The sequence below is a fragment of the Muscardinus avellanarius genome (assembly GCF_963383645.1).
Source record: "Muscardinus avellanarius genome assembly, chromosome: 3".
NCBI classification, from domain to species: Eukaryota; Metazoa; Chordata; class Mammalia; order Rodentia; family Gliridae; genus Muscardinus; species Muscardinus avellanarius.
Genome location: NC_137788.1, coordinates 17,952,927 through 17,971,694, shown reverse-complemented (window position 1 = coordinate 17,971,694; position 18,768 = coordinate 17,952,927). Strand labels below are relative to the sequence as shown.

At 48.5% G+C, this 18,768-nt stretch overlaps 1 protein-coding gene across 1 annotated transcript; it reads left to right on the top strand.

Moving 5' to 3' along the window:
* Positions 1 to 556: 556 nt before the first annotated feature.
* Positions 557 to 13,206, top strand: TEX46 (testis expressed 46; the record flags this gene model as incomplete). Its single annotated transcript, XM_080691343.1, has 4 exons — positions 557 to 748; positions 4,188 to 4,359; positions 10,482 to 10,681; positions 13,078 to 13,206. 4 exons carry the CDS (start codon positions 557 to 559, stop codon positions 13,204 to 13,206), a joined length of 693 nt encoding a protein of 230 aa, XP_080547469.1.
* Between the last annotated feature and the right edge of the window lie 5,562 nt (positions 13,207 to 18,768).

Genomic DNA, 18,768 nt, shown 5'->3' with positions numbered 1-18,768 from the left:
ACAATATTCTAGTATGACTGTCAAAGTACAAGCAGTAAACAGGGCGTGGTGGTGCACATTTGTTATCCCCGTGCTTGGAAGGCTGAGACAGGAGGATCACAGTTTCCAGATCAACCTCTGCAACTCAGTGAGACTGTTTCCAAATAGCTGGGGGTATAGCTCAAAGGTAGAATGTCCCTGGGTTCCATCTAGACCCAAAAAACAATAAAAGTACAAGCAATAACAATCTTGCCTCATCTCTGAACTGTGGATATTCTCTTCCTCACTGGCATCCCCACTCTCTCTACACCACTGGTCCTTTCACCTCCAGAGGCCAGGCCCAGGACTGCTGAATGCGTGTGGCACCACTAAGGCCCACATCACCTGGCTCTTGTGAGGCCATTGGATGACGCTTGCAAAGAGTCTGGACACCCAGGGTGCCAAAGCCACAGGAGTGATTGATATTGTTATGCGGCTGGGCGGGGGAGGAGCTGGCTATGACTCCAGAGGAGAGGGTGACTCCTGCCATGGGGGAGACTGAGGCAGGGGCCCTGGGCCTGTGTGCCTTCATGCCATAATGTTGGGGCAACTGATATTTCTCTTTAGGAGTCTCCATGGGGTACTTGCTTCCTCGGGCACCATGGGCGCAGTGGTGGCCTGGCTGATGAGCTATAAGCCAGCCGTGTTTGGGTTCCTCTTCCTTCTGCTGTTGCTTAGCAACTGGCTGGTCAAGTCTGATTTCAAGGCCACCCCCCCAGAGCCCTGTAAGGTGAGCAAGAGGGGGCTTAGCGTCTGCTGGGGGTTATTCCCTGACATAGTCCTCTAGATGGGAAGGTGGGGAACAGAGAAAGTGTCATCACAGTCTGTGTTGTGGCTTCCTGTTGGGGAGACTTGGAAAAGATTACTTCTATCCACAGGCCTTGGTGGTCTTAGCTATACCACGGGGACCATCCCAGATTCTCCTCCGGCCTGTTTGTTGTCAACCTGCTTCAACAACAGTGTCAACTTTTGATTGATTGATTGATTGATTGATTGTACTGGGGATTGAATCCAAGGGCATACTACCTCTGAACTACATCCCCCAGCTCTGTTTTTTATTCTTTATTTTGAAACAGGGTCTCACTAAGTTGCGGAGTAAGTAGCTGAGGCTGGCCACAAACCTGCGATCCTCCTGTCTTAGACTTCCAACCACTGGGATTACAATCGTGAGCCACCATGTCTGGCAGAATCAACTTTTTTTTTTTTTTTGCAGGTCTGGGAATGGAACCCAGGGGCATTCAAACTCGAAGTTCCACCCCCTGCCCTATATTTTATTTTTTATTTTGAAACAGGGCCTCACTAATTAATTAATTAAACAGGGCCTCACTAATTAATAATTAGCTGAGGTTGTCCGTGAACCGCAATCTTCCAGTTTCGGCCTCCCCAATGCTGGGAATATAAGCATGCGCCACCATGCCCAGCTAGTATCAACTTTTTGCTTTTATTTTATTTTATGATACTGAGGGTAGAACCCAGGGGCTTTTCTACATCCGGGGTATACTCCCAGACCTATTTTATACTTTGTTTGGAAACAGGGTCTCACTAAGTTGATGAGAGCCTCACTAAGTAGCTGAGGCTGGCTTTAAACCTGTGCGATCCTCCTGTCTCAGCCTCCCCAATGCTGGGATTATAAGCGTGTGCCACCATGGCTGGCTCTTTTTTTTTTTTTTTTGTGGTACTGGGTACTGGGGTCCTGGAAACCCTTCTACCTTTGGGCTACACTCCCAGACACCTATTTTTTATATTTTTATTTGGAAACAGGGTCTTTTAAGCTAGTGAGACTGGCTTCAAACCTGTGTGATCCTCCTGTCTGCCTCCCAAGCATGGGGATTACAAGTGTACACCACCATTCCCGGCTAGTATCAACTTTTTTTTTTTTTTTTTTTAGTGGTACTGGGGTTTCTGGAAGCCCTTCTACCTCCAGGCTACACTCCCAGACCTATTTTATACTTTTTTATTTGGAAACAGGGTCTCTTAAGCCAGCGAGACTGGCTTCGAACCTGCACAATCCTCCTGTCTCCGTCTCCCAAGTGGGGGGGGAATTATAAGCATGCGCCACCATGCCCGGCTAGTATCAACTTTTTGGAGTGAAATTTTTTTTTTAATGATTAGAGATACATGCATCGATATAGACACAGCTCTAAGATATATTGAAGACAGCAGAAATGTGCGTAAATTACATTTTGTCAACAGTTCATTACTATAGCATATACCTGAAACAATCAACTTCTAAAGAGAAAAAAAATTCATTCTGGCTCACAATTTAGAACTTCATGACTGGGGATACCCATCATTCTTTAGGCTTTTTCAGTAGAGAGTGTAGTGGAATAAAATCACTCACCTCACAGCCAGAAAGTAAAAAATTGTTAAAAAGCCATGGCCATACAATTCCCTTTATAATCCCCTCAAAAAGGATCTACCACATTCTAAGAGCACTGCCTCTAACACATGGGCCTCTGGTCCACATTCCAGATCCAAGCTATAGCAGATATCGTTTACATAATGTCTAAAATCATGCAAAAAAATATCCTATATTGAGCTGGGCGTGGTGGCGCACGCTTGTAATCCCAGCATTCGGGAGGCTGAGACAAGAGGATCGCGGTTCGCGGACAGCCTCAGCTACTTAGTGAGGCCCTCTGCAACTCAGCGAGACCCTGTTTCAAAATAAAGAATAAAAAATAGGGCTGGAGGTGTAGCACAGAGGTGGAATGCCCCGGGGTTCCATCCCCAGTATCACACACAAAAAATTAGGATGCATATGTGTAATGAAAATACTAATTAAGGCAAGATGTCTCAACCATGGCTCTACTGACGTTCTGGGCAGAATAATTTGTTGCAGGGGCCATCCTGTGCATTGTTAGGAGTTGACCACTACTGCTAGCCTGTACTCAAGCGACACCAGTATCACCCCTGCACAAAGAAAAATATCCCTAGGCATTGCCAAAAATCCCTGGGAGAACAAATAGCCTCCCATTAGAAAAAAAAAAATTCCTGGAAAAAAATACCAAATTCAGGATTACAGTTGAAGAAATGATGTTGCAGGCAGGGAGCAATAGAAGGGAGGCCCACATGGGACTTCAATTATATTTATGACATTTTACTTCTCGAACAGTGCAGGAACATGGATATTTGTTCTATTAATTACTTTTTTTGCGCATGCCTGAAATATTTAATTTTAAAATGCTCTGTAAAAAACCTGTAGTTTTTACTTGAATTAAAAAAAATAAAGTGTGATTATTAAAGGGGGGTAGAGGGACAGGTGAGGATTAATGAGGACTCAAGAGATAAGAGCCTGCCACGAGACCAAACCAAGGCTGCGGGCTGAGGTTTCCCTGGACCAAAGTGCTTAGAGAGACACACTGGAAAAATGAAGACTCTGGAGACAGACATAGTTGGGTTAAGGGCTTTACATCTTATTTATTTATTTATTATTTTTTTAATCATCCATCCCTTTGGAATACAAGACTTGAGAGGATATACAAGCATATATCATCCAATAAGCCCTCATCCAATCCCCATCTCATTCCCTCCCTCCCCTCGATCCCATGCTTAATTGGTATCTTTGATATAACTCTTTACATACCACATGAGTTTAAAGAGATTCCATCCTCCCCCATCCCCTCCCCTCTGATTGGTCACCTTAATTGCTTCTCAATAGGGCCCTTTCTACTACTCGACCTCCTCCTGTTACCCCTTTCCTCCTAGTTCTTGCTAATTAGGGGAAGCATCTGGATTTTATTTTCTGTGCCATCTCTCTGTGCATGCCGCATTGCAAGTTCCGATCCCACTCTTGCTATGATTGGCAGGTGATTCCTACGGCCCAAAGGTAACCCTGGCTCTGGGGAGTTTGGGGCCCTTGTGAACCGAGAGAGTGACCTTCCCTAGCTGGGTCCAAATTCTCTCACCAACAAAATGTGGCAAGAAGGATGCTGCTCCCTGGAGGCAGACGTGAGAAGAGATGGAGATGAAGGCTGGAGCAGGTGATCCACGGTGGAAGCGATTATCCACGATCGTAACTAACCAATGTTTTCTTTTTCCCGGTGGTGGGAGCTTAGAAGGAGGAAGAGAAACCAAAGGCTCCCGAAGAAGCCAAACCCAGCAGCAACGACAACAACCAAGCCATCAACACCAAAGAAGTGGAGAGGTTGCACGCCTGCTTTGCCCTCCAGGACAAGATCCTCGAGCGGCTTCTGTTCAGTGAGCTAAAGCTGAAGGTCTTAGAAAACCAGATGTTCATCATGTGGAATAAAATGAATCACCACCGGCGGCCAAGCAGACATCGGAATTTCTCAAGGAAACACAGAATAAGGAGGCATGAGTCGATTTTCTCCATCTCTGATTGTAGTTCCAATTCCCCCATCTAATGAGCCTGAGGTGGACTAACCTCTGCCCACCTTATCTTGACTCAGTGTATTAGTCTTTTTCATTCTGGCGATACTGGGGATGGAACCTAAGGGTATTCTACCTCCAAGTTACACCCCCAGCCCTATTTTTTATTCCTTATTTTGAAACAGGGTCTCACTGAGTTGCAAAGGGCCTCACTAAGTAGCTGAGGCTGTCTGTGAGCCGAGATCCTCCTGTCTCAGCCTCCCAAATGCTGGGATTACAAGCGCCACCACGCCTGGCCTAGTCTTTTTTTTTCTGTAACAAAATACCTGGGACTGGGAATTTTATCAAGAAAAAAGGTTTATATAACTCACAGTTCTGGAGGTCCAAAAGTATGGTGCTGGCATCAGCTTCTCCTGAGAGTGTCATGGCAGATAGCATCACAGGGCAGGGGCAAGTGTGTGAAAAGTGTCACATTTGGAGAGAGGAAGTAAGAGAGGAAGCCAAGAAAGCTGAATTTGCTTTATAATAAATCTCTCTAAAAGGTAACCAATCCAGTCCCATAAGACCCAATCTACTTCCTGGAGTGGGGCATTAACCCTCTGGGAGTGGTGCCTCCAATGACCTATCGCCTCCCATAGGCTCCACCTCTGTAAGGTCCCACTACCTCCCAATGCCATTCCAGTAGACACCAAACCTCAGCACACAAACCTCTGGGGACAAGCTTTACAAGCCATGGCACCCAGTGAAAACCAAGGGGAAAATACACCCATACGTGCACGTCGACCAGGCAGCAAATGAGCCACTTGAGTGTGTGCCTCAGTAGTGTGTGTGTGTGTGTGTGTGTGTGTGTGTGTGTGAGAGAGAGAGAGAGAGAGAGAGAGAGAGAGAGAGAGAGAGAGAGAGAGAGAGAGGAGAGAGGGAGACTGGGGATTGAACCCAGGGCATTGTGTATGCTAGGCAAGTATTCATTCTACCACTGAGATGCACCCTCAGCCTTCATAGGACCCCTTTAAATCAATGGTTTACTTATTTATTTGTTTATTTTTGCAGTACTGGGGATGGTACCCAGGGGCATTCTACCTCCAATGTATACCCCCAGCCTTAATTTTTATTCTTTATTTCTTGCTTTGTGTGTGTGTGTGTGTGTGTGTGTGTGTGTGTGTGGTACTGGAGGTGGAACCCAGGGGCTTTTTCTACCTTCAGGCTATATTCCCAGACCTATTTTATACTTTATTTGGAAACAGGGGCTCACTAAGTAGCTGAGGCTGGCTTCGAACCTGTGCGATCCTCCTATCTCAGCCTCCCAAGCGCTGGGATGACAAGCGCCACCAGGCCTTGCGTTCTTTCTTTCTTTCTTTTTTGTGATACTGGGGATGGAACCCAGGGGCATTGAGCTACACCCTCTGCCCTATTTTTTATTCTTTATTTTGAAACAGGGTCTCACTAAGTTGCAGAGGGCCTCACTAAGTAGCTGAGGCTAGCCGTGAACCGAGATCCTCTGGTCTCAGCCTCTCCAATGCTGGGATTAATAAGCGTGCGCCACCATGCTCAGCTATTCTTTATTTTTGAAATAAGGTCTCACTAAGTTGCAAAAGTAGTTGAGGCTGTCTATAAACCTGTGATCCTCTTGTCTCAGCCTCCCAAGTACTGGGATTACAAGTGTGCATCACCACGCCCAGCTATAAATGAACAGTTTTTAGCTGGACACAGTGCCACACACCTGTAATCCCAGTACTGGGAGACTGAGACAGGAGAATCGCAGGTTCAAAAACAGCTCAGCAACATAGAGAGACCATTTTAAAAACAACAATAAAAAAGTACAGCTCAGAGAACGAATGCCCCTGGATTCAATCCTCAACACCAAATTTATGATGATGATGATGATGATGATAATAATAATAATAATGATGATGGCTGGGGGTGACACTCAGTGGGAGAGTGACTCTGGGTTCTTTCCCAAGCACCACAGAAATAATTTATTTTCTTAATTCATCTGTAAGGGAAAATAAATAATTAACAAATTTTCTGTAAATTAAAGCCATATTTTAAAAATCACTGAATTAAATAGTACATAGCTGTAAAAGTAAAAGCAATAAAAACAACCCATGTTAAGTTCTACCCAGATGTTGATTGCCCACTGAAGGATCAGAGCCTGTAAATTGGGGGCTAAAAAGTGAGATGAAGCTGGGTAGTGGCACACACTTGTAATCCCCGCGCTTGGGAGGCAGAGACAGGAGGACTGCAGGTTTGCAGGCAGCCTCGGCTATTTAGTGAGGCCCTCGGCAACTTAGTGAGACCCTGCTTCAAAATAAAGAATAAGCTGGGCGTGTGTAATCCCCGCGCTTGGGAGGCAGAGACAGGAGGATCGCCCTGGTTCGAAGCCAGCCTTGCTGGCTTAAGAGACCCTGTTTCCAAATAAAAATATAAAATAGTTCTGGGAGTGTAGTCCGGAGGTAAAAGGGTTTCCAGGAACCCCAGTACCACCCCCCCCAAAATAATAAATAAACAAAATAAAAATAAAGAATAAAATAGGGCTGGGCATGGTGGCACACACTTGTAATCTCCGCGCTTGAGAGGCTGAGACAGGAGGATGGCACAGGTTCGAAGCCAGCCTCAGCTACTTAGTGAGGCTTTCAGAAACTGAGACCCTATTTCCAAATAAAATAGAAAATAGGTCTGGGACTGTAGCCTGGAGGTAGAAAGCCCCTGGGTTCCACCCCCAGAACCACACACACACACACACACAAAAGAATAAAATAGGGCTGGGGGTGTAGATCGGAGGTGTAGATCGGAGGTAGAATGTCCCTGAGTTCAATCCCTGGTACTACAAAAAAACAAAACAAAAGTTTGAGAGACCAGCTAGTACCATGCTGAGATTTCCCTCCATAAGGAGAATTAGAAGGGAGATCATCTCACTGAGATTCCGTGTGAACTAATGCCACGTTGATGTGCTACCAAAAATTGTCTCTTGGCAAAAATCTCATGCATTTGAGCCAAACCAGATGTCCAAGCTATCCCCCGGAGGCATCCCTGTCTTTGCTCAACATGCTTTCTTTGCCAGACCTCCTTCCTTTCCTATTTCTGCGGTTATAATTCTTCATTTCTCCCAAAGCCACCATCTCTGGGAAGCTGCTCTCACCCTGGCCGCGCGAACATCCTTCCTTGGTGTTCCGCAGCACTTGTTCGTAGCTGCGTAGTAGACCCTGCCGCAGTCGGCTGGGCTTTCATTTGTACGCATGCCTCTGTTTCCTTCCCAACCTCCAATTAGATGATACTCTCTCTCTTTAAGGTCAAATAGATCGCATCAGGCTCATCTGTACACCCTGACCCCAGCGCTTAACACAGTGGCTACTCCAGAGACGGTGCTCCATAAATAACATCTATGATTGTTAGTGACAGCTTCATGTTTGCGTGCCCTACCCCACCCTCTCCATCTTTTGCTACAGGGATCGAACCCAGGGGCATTCTACCTCCAAGCTACATCCTCAGCCCTTTTTTTATTTTTTAATTTTATTTTTATTGGTGCATTGTAGTCATATATCTATTTTTTTTACTATTATTATTATTATTATTATTATTATTATTTATTATTATTTTGGTGGTACTGGGGTTCCTGGAAGCCCTTCTACCTCCGGGCTACACTCCCAGACCTATTTTTACATTTTTATTTGGAAACAGGGTCTCCTAAGCCAGCGCGCGCGACTGGCTTCGAACCTGCGCGATCCTCCTGTCTCTGCCTCCCAAGCGCGGGGATTACAAGCGTGCGCCACCACGCCCGGCTTTACATTTTATTTTAAAACAGGATCTCGCTAGGTTGATGAGAATTTCATTACTTGTTGAGGCTGTCCTCGACCCTGCAGTCCTCCTGCCTCAACCTCTCAAGTGCTGGGATTGCAGGCGCGTGCCATCACCCCAGTTCTCTTTTTTCATTTGGAAACAGGGTCTCATTAAGTTGCCGAGGCTAGTTCTGAAACTGTCTTTAAAAAAATCTACCAACTCTCCGCTGTGTGATCTTAGACAACTTTTTTTTTGTGTGTGTGTGTGTGTGTTTGGTACTAAGGATTGTACCCAGGGGCGTTCTATCTCCGATTTATATCACAAGCCCTTTTTATTTATTTGTTTATTGAAACGGGTCTCATTAGGTTGCTGAAAGTCTCGCTACTTACTGAGGGTGGCTTTGAAACTGTGATCCCCTGTCTCAGCCACCCAAGTATTGGGATTACAGGCGTGTGCCACAATGCCCGGTTGATCTTGGGGAACTCAACTGTTTATTCTTACTTTTCCTCAGTCTCCTCAACTGTAAAATAGAGCAAGAGTTGTTGAGATTTGAGGGTATCTTAGTCTGTCTGTGCTGTTATAACAAAACATTTTATTTATTTATTTATTTATTTAGTGTGGGGGAGCACTGGGGATTGAACCTGAGGTGTTCTACCTCCAAGCTATAATCCAGCACTATATTATTATTATTATTATTATTATTATTATTATTATCATCATCATCATTATCATTATTATTATATTTGCAGTATTAGGGATGGAACCCATAGGACATTCTATCTCTGAGCTATCCTCCCAGCCCTATTTTTTATTTTTTATTTTGAAACAAGGTTTAATTAAGTTGCAGAGGGCCTCACTAAGTAGCTGAGGCTGACCAGGAAACTGGATCCTCCTGTCTCAGCCTCTCAAGTACTGCTATTACAAGTGTGTGCCACCACACCTGGCTTTATTTTTTTATTTTGGAAAACAAGGTCTCACTAAGTTGTTGAGAGCCTCGCTAAACTCACTAAGTTGCTGGAGGCTGGCCTCAAACCTGGGATCTCGTCTTAGCCTCCCACGTCCTGAGATTATAGGTGTGCACCATAAAATACCTAATTTTATTTATTTATTTATTTTTGCGGGTCTGGGGATGGAACCCAGGGGCATTCTACCTTCAAGCTACACCCCCAGCCCTATTTTTTATTCTTTTTCTTCCTTTTTTTTTTTTTTTTTTTTTGGTGGTACTGGGGTTCCTGGAAGCCCTTCTACCTCCGGGCTACACTCCCAGGCCTATTTTATATTTCTGAAACAGGGTCTCTTATGCCAGCGCGGCTGGCTTCAAACCCGCGCGATCCTCCTGTCTCTACCTCCCAAGCGCGGGGATTACATGTGCGCCACCACGCCCGGCTTTATTCTTCATTTTGAAACAGGGTCTCAGGATCTCACTGAGTTGCAAAGGGCCTCACTAAGACTGGCCGCGAACCCAGATCCTCCTGTCTCAGCCTCCCAAATGCTGGGATTACAAGCGTGTGCAACCACGCTCGGCTCATAAAAAGTTGTTTGCACAAGGCCTTGATTTTCTTTCCTAAATACATTTCTTTGTTTGCTTAGCTAGGTTGGGATATATCGAAGTCTTACAGCCTACTTCCTTTCTAATTATAAATTATTCTCTCAATCCTTTTGCTGTCTTCTCCTGTAGCATAATGAATTAAGAGAAGCCAGGCGGTGTCCTGCGGCTGTGGCTCCAGGGCCGTCCACCCACACCCGGCCATCCATCCAGGCCCGCCTTCCCTAGTGGCTAGGACAGCCGGCTCACCGCTCCTCACACGGGCTCCGACACCTCGCTCCCCGTCTCTGTCTGGGTCCTCATTGGAGTGCTCTTCACCGCCACAGCCACAGAAGTAATCGCGGAGGAGAAAGGGCTTTTCCTACCGCTCCGCTCTTCTGCACCCTTCCAGCACTGTCCTGAACACTCTGTTCATTGAAGGGCTGGCTTTTCCAGCACAGTCTTCAAACGTCTCTGGGCTTCTACTCATTACCCATCCCAAAGCTTCCATTTGTTTATTTTTTTATATACTGGGATTGAACTCAGGGATGTCCCTACCTCTGAGCTACACCCCCAGCCCTATTATTAGTTTTTATTCTGAAATAGGGTCTAAGTTGCTGAGGGTGGCCTCGAACCTGGGCTGCTCCTGCCTCAGCCTCCCAAGCACTGGATTTACAAATGTGAGCCACCACGCCTGGCTTGCTTCCATGTTTTGAGGTGTTTGTTATAATGCCTCACTTCTCCGAGATCGGTTTCTATCTTGGTCCACTTTGGGAGGCTGTAAGGAAACGCCTCACATTTCTGTAAAAGAGCAGAAATTTATTTCTCACAGTTCTAGAGTCCGGGAAGTCCAAGATGGAGGTGCGGGCAGGTCAGTGTCTGGCGGGGATCTGGTCTCTGCTTCTAAGATGGCACCTGGGACCCTGCATCCCCCAGAGGCAGGAACTCTGTGTTCTCACAGGGCAGAAGGCAGGGGGCAAAAGAGAAGGGACAGCGTTTGCCAGGCCCTTTGCTGACAGCACTGACCCACTTGTGAGGACACAGCTCTTGTGACTTAGCTCCTGAAAGGCTACGCCTCCAATGTGTTGCATGGGAGATCAGGTTTCCAACACATAAATTTGGGGAACACATTCACATCAGAACAGATGGAGTGCCGGGCGTGGTGACGCACGCTTGTAATCCCCCCGCTTGGGAGGCTGAGACAGGAGGATTGCGCTGGTTTGAAGCCAGCCTTGCTGGCTTAAGAGACCCTGTTTCCAAATAAAAATATAAAATAGGTCTGGGAGTGTAGCCCAGAGGTAGAAGGGCTTCCAGGAACCCCAGTACCACCAAAAAAAAAAAAAAAAAAAAAATGGAGTTACTGCACCCCTCCAGATCCTCACTCAAATGAGTATTTTGTAGTGACCTTAACCTTTCTATTTAAAATCACAACTCAGCCGGGTGTTGTGGCGCATCCTTGTAATCCCAGTGATTGGGAGACTGAGACAGGAGGATTGCACAAATTTGAAGCCAGCCTCAGCTACTGAGTGAGGCTCCCAGCAACTTAGTGAGATCCTGTTTCCAAATAAAATATAAAATAGGTCTGGGAGTAAACCCCGGAGGTAGAAAAGCCCCTGGGTTCTACCCCAGTACCACAAAAAATAAATAAAAAACGACAACTCAGCCAGGCCTGGTGGCACACATCTGTAATCTCAGCATTTTGGAGGCTGAAACAGGAGGATTGCATGTTTGAGTCCAGCTTCAGCAATTTAGCAAGACTCTCAGCAACATAGTGATACCTATTTCAAAACAAAACAAAACAAAAGCCGGGCGTGGTGGCGCACGCTTGTAATCCCCGCGCTTGGGAGGCAGAGACAGGAGGATCGCACAGGTTCGAAGCCAGCCGCGCGCGCTGGCTTAGGAGACCCTGTTTCCAAATAAAAATGTAAAAATAGGTCTGGGAGTGTAGCCTGGAGGTAGAAGGGCTTCCAGGAACCCCAGTACCACCAAAAAACAAAAACAAACAAACAACAAAAAAAAAACAAGATTGTAATCCCAGCATTTGGGAAGCTGAGACAGGAAGATCATGGTTTGAAGACAGCCTCAACTACTTAGTGTGGCTCTTTGCAACTCAATGAGACCCTGTTTAAAAAAATAATAATAATAATAAAAAATAGGGCTGGGGTGTAGTTCAGAGAATGCCTCTGGGTTCTATCCCCAGTACCCCCCCAAAAAAGGTAGAATAGTCCTGAGTTCTATCCCCAGTCCTGCAAACAAAACAAAACAAAACAAAACAACAACAACAACAACAACAACAACAAAACAATTAAAAAGGGGACTGAAGGTATAGCTTGTAGGTAGAATACCTCTGGGTTCAATCTCCAGAACCACATACACACAAAACAATAGCCGAGCGTGGTGGTGCATACTTGTAATCCCAGTACTTGGGAGGCTGAGACAGGAGGATTGGGTTCACCACCCCTGGGTTCAATCCCCAGTACTGCAAAACAAACAAACAAACAAACAAACAAACAAACAAACAAACAAAACCCACAACCCAGCCAGGCATGGAGGTGCACGCCTGTGACAGAAGGATCACAGATTTGAGTATAGCCTTAGCAAGTAGTGAGACTGATCAACCTAGCGAGACCTTGTTTCAAAAATAAAATAGGGCTGTGGGTGTAGCTCGGAGGTAGAATGCCCCTGGGCTCAATCTCCAGTACCAAAACTAAACAAAAACAAAAACTCCACAACCCTAGCCAGGCCTGGTGGTGCACACCTATAATCCCAGTACTTGGGAGGCTGAGATAGGAGGTGCTCAGGTTTGAGGACAGCCTCAGCAATGTAGTAAGACTTTCTCAACAACCTAGTGAGACCCTGTTTCAAACAAACAAACAAACAAACAAACAAACAAAAACAGCTGAGCATGGTGGTACACACTTATAATCTCTGAACTAGGGAGGCTGAAAGAAAGGCTTGCAGGCTTACAGCCAGCCTCAGCAACTTAGTGACATAACTTAGACTGTATCAAAATAAAAAAAAATAAGAAAATAAGGCTGGAGATAGAGCTCAGAAGTAGAATGCCCCTGTGTTCATGCCAATACCATATATACACAAAATCCAACAACCAACCCCAAACCCCCAAACCCCCAACCCTCTCTGTGTGGTTCCTCTCCTCCCTGCCCGTGGTCTGCTCTCCTTTGCTTCCTGGCTTTTCCGCCCAGGGCCCTGTGTGGAGGGAGCGTCAGGTTCATTCCCCATAGCTCTGGCCAGTGGGTTTCACCAATGATTCTCTAGAAGGCTGGAGGCAAAGGGGCCGCTGAAGAACTTCTTTCCCCAGCTCCCTCCTGGGGGCGCTCCTTGAGCTCGTGTGGGGCTAGAAGAGCCCAGGGAGTTCTCTCTACATAATTCTCTCCTTCTGGTTCCCTTTGGGCCCACCGTCCCCATAGGTCACCTGCTCAGGGCTGCTGCAATCCCTTGTGGGCTCCCTGTGTCCTGCTCAGACCCTTGTAACTGGCGCCTTTCCCACAGCATTGCAGGCCATTGCTGATAGTTATGCTGAATGGTCAGGCCTCTAGGCCACCCAGAGCTGGACCACAAGAACATCCATAAGGTAACCCCGCTGTGGAAACGAATCCAGCAACCCAACTACAAACTGTGCACACATGCGCGCACACATGTGTGTGTGTGTGTGTGTGAGACTTGCCAGTAATGCTGGACTGTAGCTCAAGGAGGGCTAGGTGGGATAGCCCGTGCTGTTCTCAGTAGCCTGTGTGGTTCTTGACTGGCCACAGTTAAGATGGATTTGACCACCATGGACACAAATTCAGCGTGTGGGGCTGTTCTCTTCCACGGGGAGACGGCGCCCAGACTGTCAGGGCTCTGACTATCGTCCTTGCCGGGGCTACACGTCCCGCTAGGACACCTCTGAGGATGGAAGCCGCTCAGCGGCGGCCCTGCCAACGAGCAGCCGCTGCTCCTCCACCCTGACCACTTGCAGGTTGCCTGGCTGTGCTGATTCAGGAGTAGGCATGCCACGCACCTTATCCACGCTGCAGCACCGGGAGCAGAAAGAACTGCTCCCTCTGAAGAATTACTGGGTCAGCGTGACTTTGGTTCCTCCGTGGTGGACATCAGAAGTGTTTTTTTCCAATGGACCACTTGCTGGGCATGGCTCTAGGCAGGCAGCGCTGACGCTGTCTATGTACCATCCACCAGCCCTGCAAGGGGGGACTTTGCTGTGGTCACTGCCTGTGCAGCAGGCCTCTGTCCTGCAGTCACCTTCTGTGGTCTCCAGAGGCTGGCTGTGAGGGCAGAATGGCGACCCTGGGTCTCCACAGAGGCCAAGGCTCTGGGCTGGCTGCTCTGGGGACATGATGGACACCAGCAGACAGAGCAAGAACATGGAGATCGGGGAGGGTGAATGACCTGCTGTGCCCTCTAATGGCTTTGGCGGGCACCGCGGAAGAGCATTTCACTGCTGCTGAGGCAGGCAGCAACCTATTACTGTACTGAATATACCCCCCCCCCACTGTACCCAGCTTCAGGAGACATGCATGTGTGTGTGTGTGTGTGTGTGTGTGTGTGTGTGTGTGTGTGTGCCTGTGTGTGTGTTTTACTGGGGACTGAACCCAGTAAATAAGGTCTCACTAAGTTGCTGAGGGTGGCCTCAAACCTGCAATGCTCTTGTCTCAGCTTCCCAAGTACTGAGATTACAGGTGTGTGCCACCACACCGGCTGGTGTCTCGCTTTCTGACCAGGCTAGGGGCACTGTTCCTAGCTAGCCACAGCGCCCGGGGCCAGCGTGACCATGCTTCTCCCCTCTGCACGGTGACGTCGAGGCCCCGCTGGCCAGGTGTTGGGCTGTGCTTTTGTTTCTCCAGGACTTGCCTGAGCTCTGGAGGTAGGTCTTTCATTGCTTGGACATAGCACTCCTGCACAAGAGCCTTCATGAGAGCCTGAAACCCACGGGCACAGGCACTCTCGCACCGACGGGACATTCCTGGGCATTCAGTACATGGATTTCACATTTATGCAGCTCTTCATCCTACAGACAGGCACAGCCCGTGATCCACAATGGCTCAGGCTGCCATGAATCCTCAGCTCAATCCACGTGCTGGGTATGTGGCTTGAGATACTGCTGGAGAGGAGCCACACTGCAGTGACCCTGCTGTTTCTGGGCCTTTTGCCAAGCCAGGAAGCCCAGATAGATACTGCACGAGGAAGCCCAGCGGCTCCCAGTTGCTCCTCCAGCTGGGTCCAGGCTCCTTCCTCGGCCTTGGTGTGGGCTCCAGGGCCAGAAGGCGCAGGCCCCCACGATGGGCTTTGTACTCCAGGCCTGCCTCTGTCTACACGGTCTCCCCTGCTTTCCAACAGCCCCTGGAATCCCATGATCAGCCCTGCTGGTTTCTACTCCTGTAGAGTGGGCCTGTTTGATGGGCTTCTCTCCTCCATTGAGGGATGGACCTTGGAGAAACAATTTGCACGGTGGCGGAAGACCTTGGCGGCTCCCTTCAGGGTCCCAGCCATGAGCTAGCAGGGGGGCTGTGGGAGGGGACCCTTCCTTAAGGCAGAAGTGACTCCAGCCGGTCTCCAGTCCCACAGGGTCTTTGGCGTCCTCTGGGCCACAGGCAATTGCCCTAGTTCCTGAGCTTGGCAGGTTTCTTTATTGGTGAGAATGACCTCACATTTGTCTATAAAATAGCAGTTGGCTGGGCGTGGTGGCGCACGCCTGTTATCCCAGTACTTGGGGGGCTGCGACTGGAGGATCATAGGCTCAAGGACAGCCTCAGCAAGTAGTGAGACTCAGCAACCTAGTGAGACCCTGTTTCAAAATAAGAAGTAAAAGCTGGGTGTGGTGGTACATGCTTGTGATCTCAGTACTTGGGAGGCTGATCTGGGTTGTTGCCAGCCTTAGCTTACCTCATCTACGACTCTGCCCAGCTCGTGAGCTCCAGACACTGGTCCTCCTGCTCCCCGCCCCCAGCACTCCTCCTCTGCTGTTCCTACAGCTGACTCCTTCACTTTCTTAGGGCAACAGGCTCTCAGTGGGGCTGCCTGACCAGCTGACTTCGTTCTGATCTGCCCTCTGACCAGGGCTATCTATTTTTCCATAGCACGTGTCTGTCTGTCTGTCTCTCTGTACTGGGTATTGAAGCCAGGGGCATTCTATCTCTGAACTAGACCTCTCAGCCCTGTTTTTCACTCTCTATATATATTTATTTATTTGCTGGTCTGGGGATGAAACCCAGGGGCATTCGACCTCCAAGCTACACCCCTTGTCCTATTTTTTATTCTTTATTTTGAAACATGGTCTCACTGAGTTGTGGAGGGTCTCACCTAAGTAGCTGAGGTTATCCGCAAACCACAATCTTCCTGTCTCAGCCTCCCAAATGCTGGGATTACAAGCGTGCGCCACCACGCCCGACCACTCTTTTTATTTTGAAACAGGGCCTAAGTAGCTGAGGTTGTCCGTGAACCTGCGATCCTCCTGTCTCAGCCTCCCATGCAAGCATGTGCCACCATGCCTGGCTGCTAAAGATCTTCATGTGTCCTTTTGAGAGGTTTTTTCTAAATTAGTAAGGTTTAAATTTTCCTTGATATCTTTTTAGCCATATATTTTTTCCTTTTCCTTTTATTTTTTTTTTCTTTGTAGTACTTAGATTGAACCTAGGGGCATTCTATCTCTGAGTTACACTTTTAGTCTTATTATTTATTTTTTAAAAATATGGTCTTACTAAGTTGCAGAGAGCCTAGGTAGCTGAGGCTAGCCATGAACCTATGATTCTCCTGTCTCAATCTCCCAAATTCTGGGATTACAGGTGCATGCCACCACACCCTAGAGTAAAATGATCCTTAGAAGGTGGTGCCTACCGGGCATGGTGGCGCGTGCTTGTAATCCCAGCATTTGGGAGGCTCAGACTGAAGGATCATGGTTCATGGACAGCCTCAGCTACTTAGTGAGACCCTCTGCAACTTAGTGAGACCCTGTTTCAAAATTAAGAATAAAAAATAAAATAGGGCAGGTGATGTAGCTCGGAGGTCAAATGCTCCTGAGTTCCAGCCCCAGCCCCAGTCCCGGGGGGGTGGGGGTGGGGTGGGGGTGGGGTGGGGGGGTGGGTGTTGCCTGCTGTGCTTAAGGTTTTACACGTGGGTGTTTGCTGCCATCTGGTGGCCATATTTTGTATGACAGGTCATGGATTCTGGTTGGGCTAAACTTAAGTTGCTGTCTGAGGTATAACACTTGGCTACTTTGGTAGCTGGCACAAGAACAAATGAGAGGTTCCCAGTGGGTGACCTGAGGGGAGGCTTCAGGACCCTGGAGTGGAACAACTGAGGCAGGTGTCCAGCACTAGCTTTGAGATGCTGTCCATGCCCCAGGGACAAGACGGCGAGGCCCTTGTGTGTCCGGGGAACATCAAGACTGCTGGGCCCCAAGTCTGCCACTCCTGGACACTCACTCCTCTGAGCTGCAGGTGTCCTGGATGCACGATGGTCAGACGACAGCCCGCTGCGTGGGACTTTGGTGTAGATAAACAGGCGTCCCTGAGCTCTGAATCTGGCATGCTGTCCCCACCTGCGCCTTGAGGCAGGCTGCCTGACCCCCTCAGAGCTACAGGGATGCCTAACCTCGCAGCCAAGCACAGTGGACAAGACCTGGCTCCAGGCTTTATTACTGCCACTAAACTTGCTGTGTGACCTCACCCCGTCATTTTCCCTCTCTGAGCCTGTCTCAACAGCTACACAATGTGGAGTTTGGGCAAAACCATCCAGGTTTTCGGTCAAGGGGGCTACAGAAGGAGACCCAGAAGATATGCCTCTACCCATACACATATCAGGTCCTGAGGAACAGCAATAAGATTATAATCCAAAACCAGGCATAGTTGCATACGCTTGTAAGCCCAGTACTTGAGAGGCTGAGACAGGATGATCACAGTTTCGAAGCCACTTAGCAAGTATCGCATCCCTAAGGCTCTGACAAGCAGAGCCTTAGGGAAGAAACAAACAAACGCCGACTCTGTTGATGAAGCTACTTCCTCTTTTAATGCTCCTTCTCAATAATAATGCTGCTGCTACTGCTGCTGCTGCCGCCAATGCGCACAGCAGGCAAATATATATCAGTCTCATAACCCCTCCCTCATCACTCCACCAATCCCAAGCTTCCCACAGCTAGGGCATGCGCATTTCTAACCCTCTCATAGGCGGGCTGGTGGTAGCACGAGGCGCTGCGTCACTGATCATCCTTAGGGCGCCTGATAGGGCTCACTGCGCAGGCTCAGGGCACCGCCAGCCTCGTGAGCCTCGTGACTTGGCTGCAAGCCTAGGCGCCATCTTGAGTCCACGCTGGCAACAAGCCTGGGTGCCATCTCGGTCCAGCCGAATGGGCCCCGACAAGCAAGGCTCTCAGCGACTTAGCAAGCCTGTGCTTCCAAATGAAAAATAAAATTGGAAGCTGGGCACGGTGGCACACACTTGTAATCCCAGCATTTGGAGACTGAGACAGAAGGATCACGGTTGAAGGACATCCTCAGCTACTTAGTGAGGCCCTCTGCAACTCAATGGGACCCTGTTTCAAAATAAAGAATAAAAATAAGGCTGGGGGTGTAGCTTGGAGGTAGAATGCCCCTGGGTTCCATCCCCAGTACTGAAAAAATCAAACAAACAAACAAACAAAGAAACAAAGCTTCAAACTGTGTTCCTGGGAATCCTCTATTCCTCAAGGTGTGTGAGGAGCTGGTGTGGGGTTTTGGATGGGGTCCAGGAGGCCCTGTGGGTCGTACTCTGGCAGCTGCCACCTGTCACCTCTCCTCCACATTGGGTTTGGCAGAGACTCCTCTGGAGAGCGTGCCTTTGCCCCCAGCCTGGAGCATCTCGGGCCATGTGCTGCCCCCAGTGCCCTGACAAATCTGCCCCTTTCCTGCTGCTCAGGGATCCCAGGGACTAATCCCCTTGGCAGAGGGCACGTGGAGGGATTAGTGCTGGGGAAATGCGCCGGCACATCTGCTGGACCCTGGAGAGCTCAGGCAGAGCCTGTGCCGAGCCCAGCGTGCTTTCCCGTTCCCTGGGACGCAGGGGGCGCAGCTTGGCGGAGCCTGCGCTGACCTGTCCTCCCTGAGCTTTCTGGACCAAGGTAAGTTGTG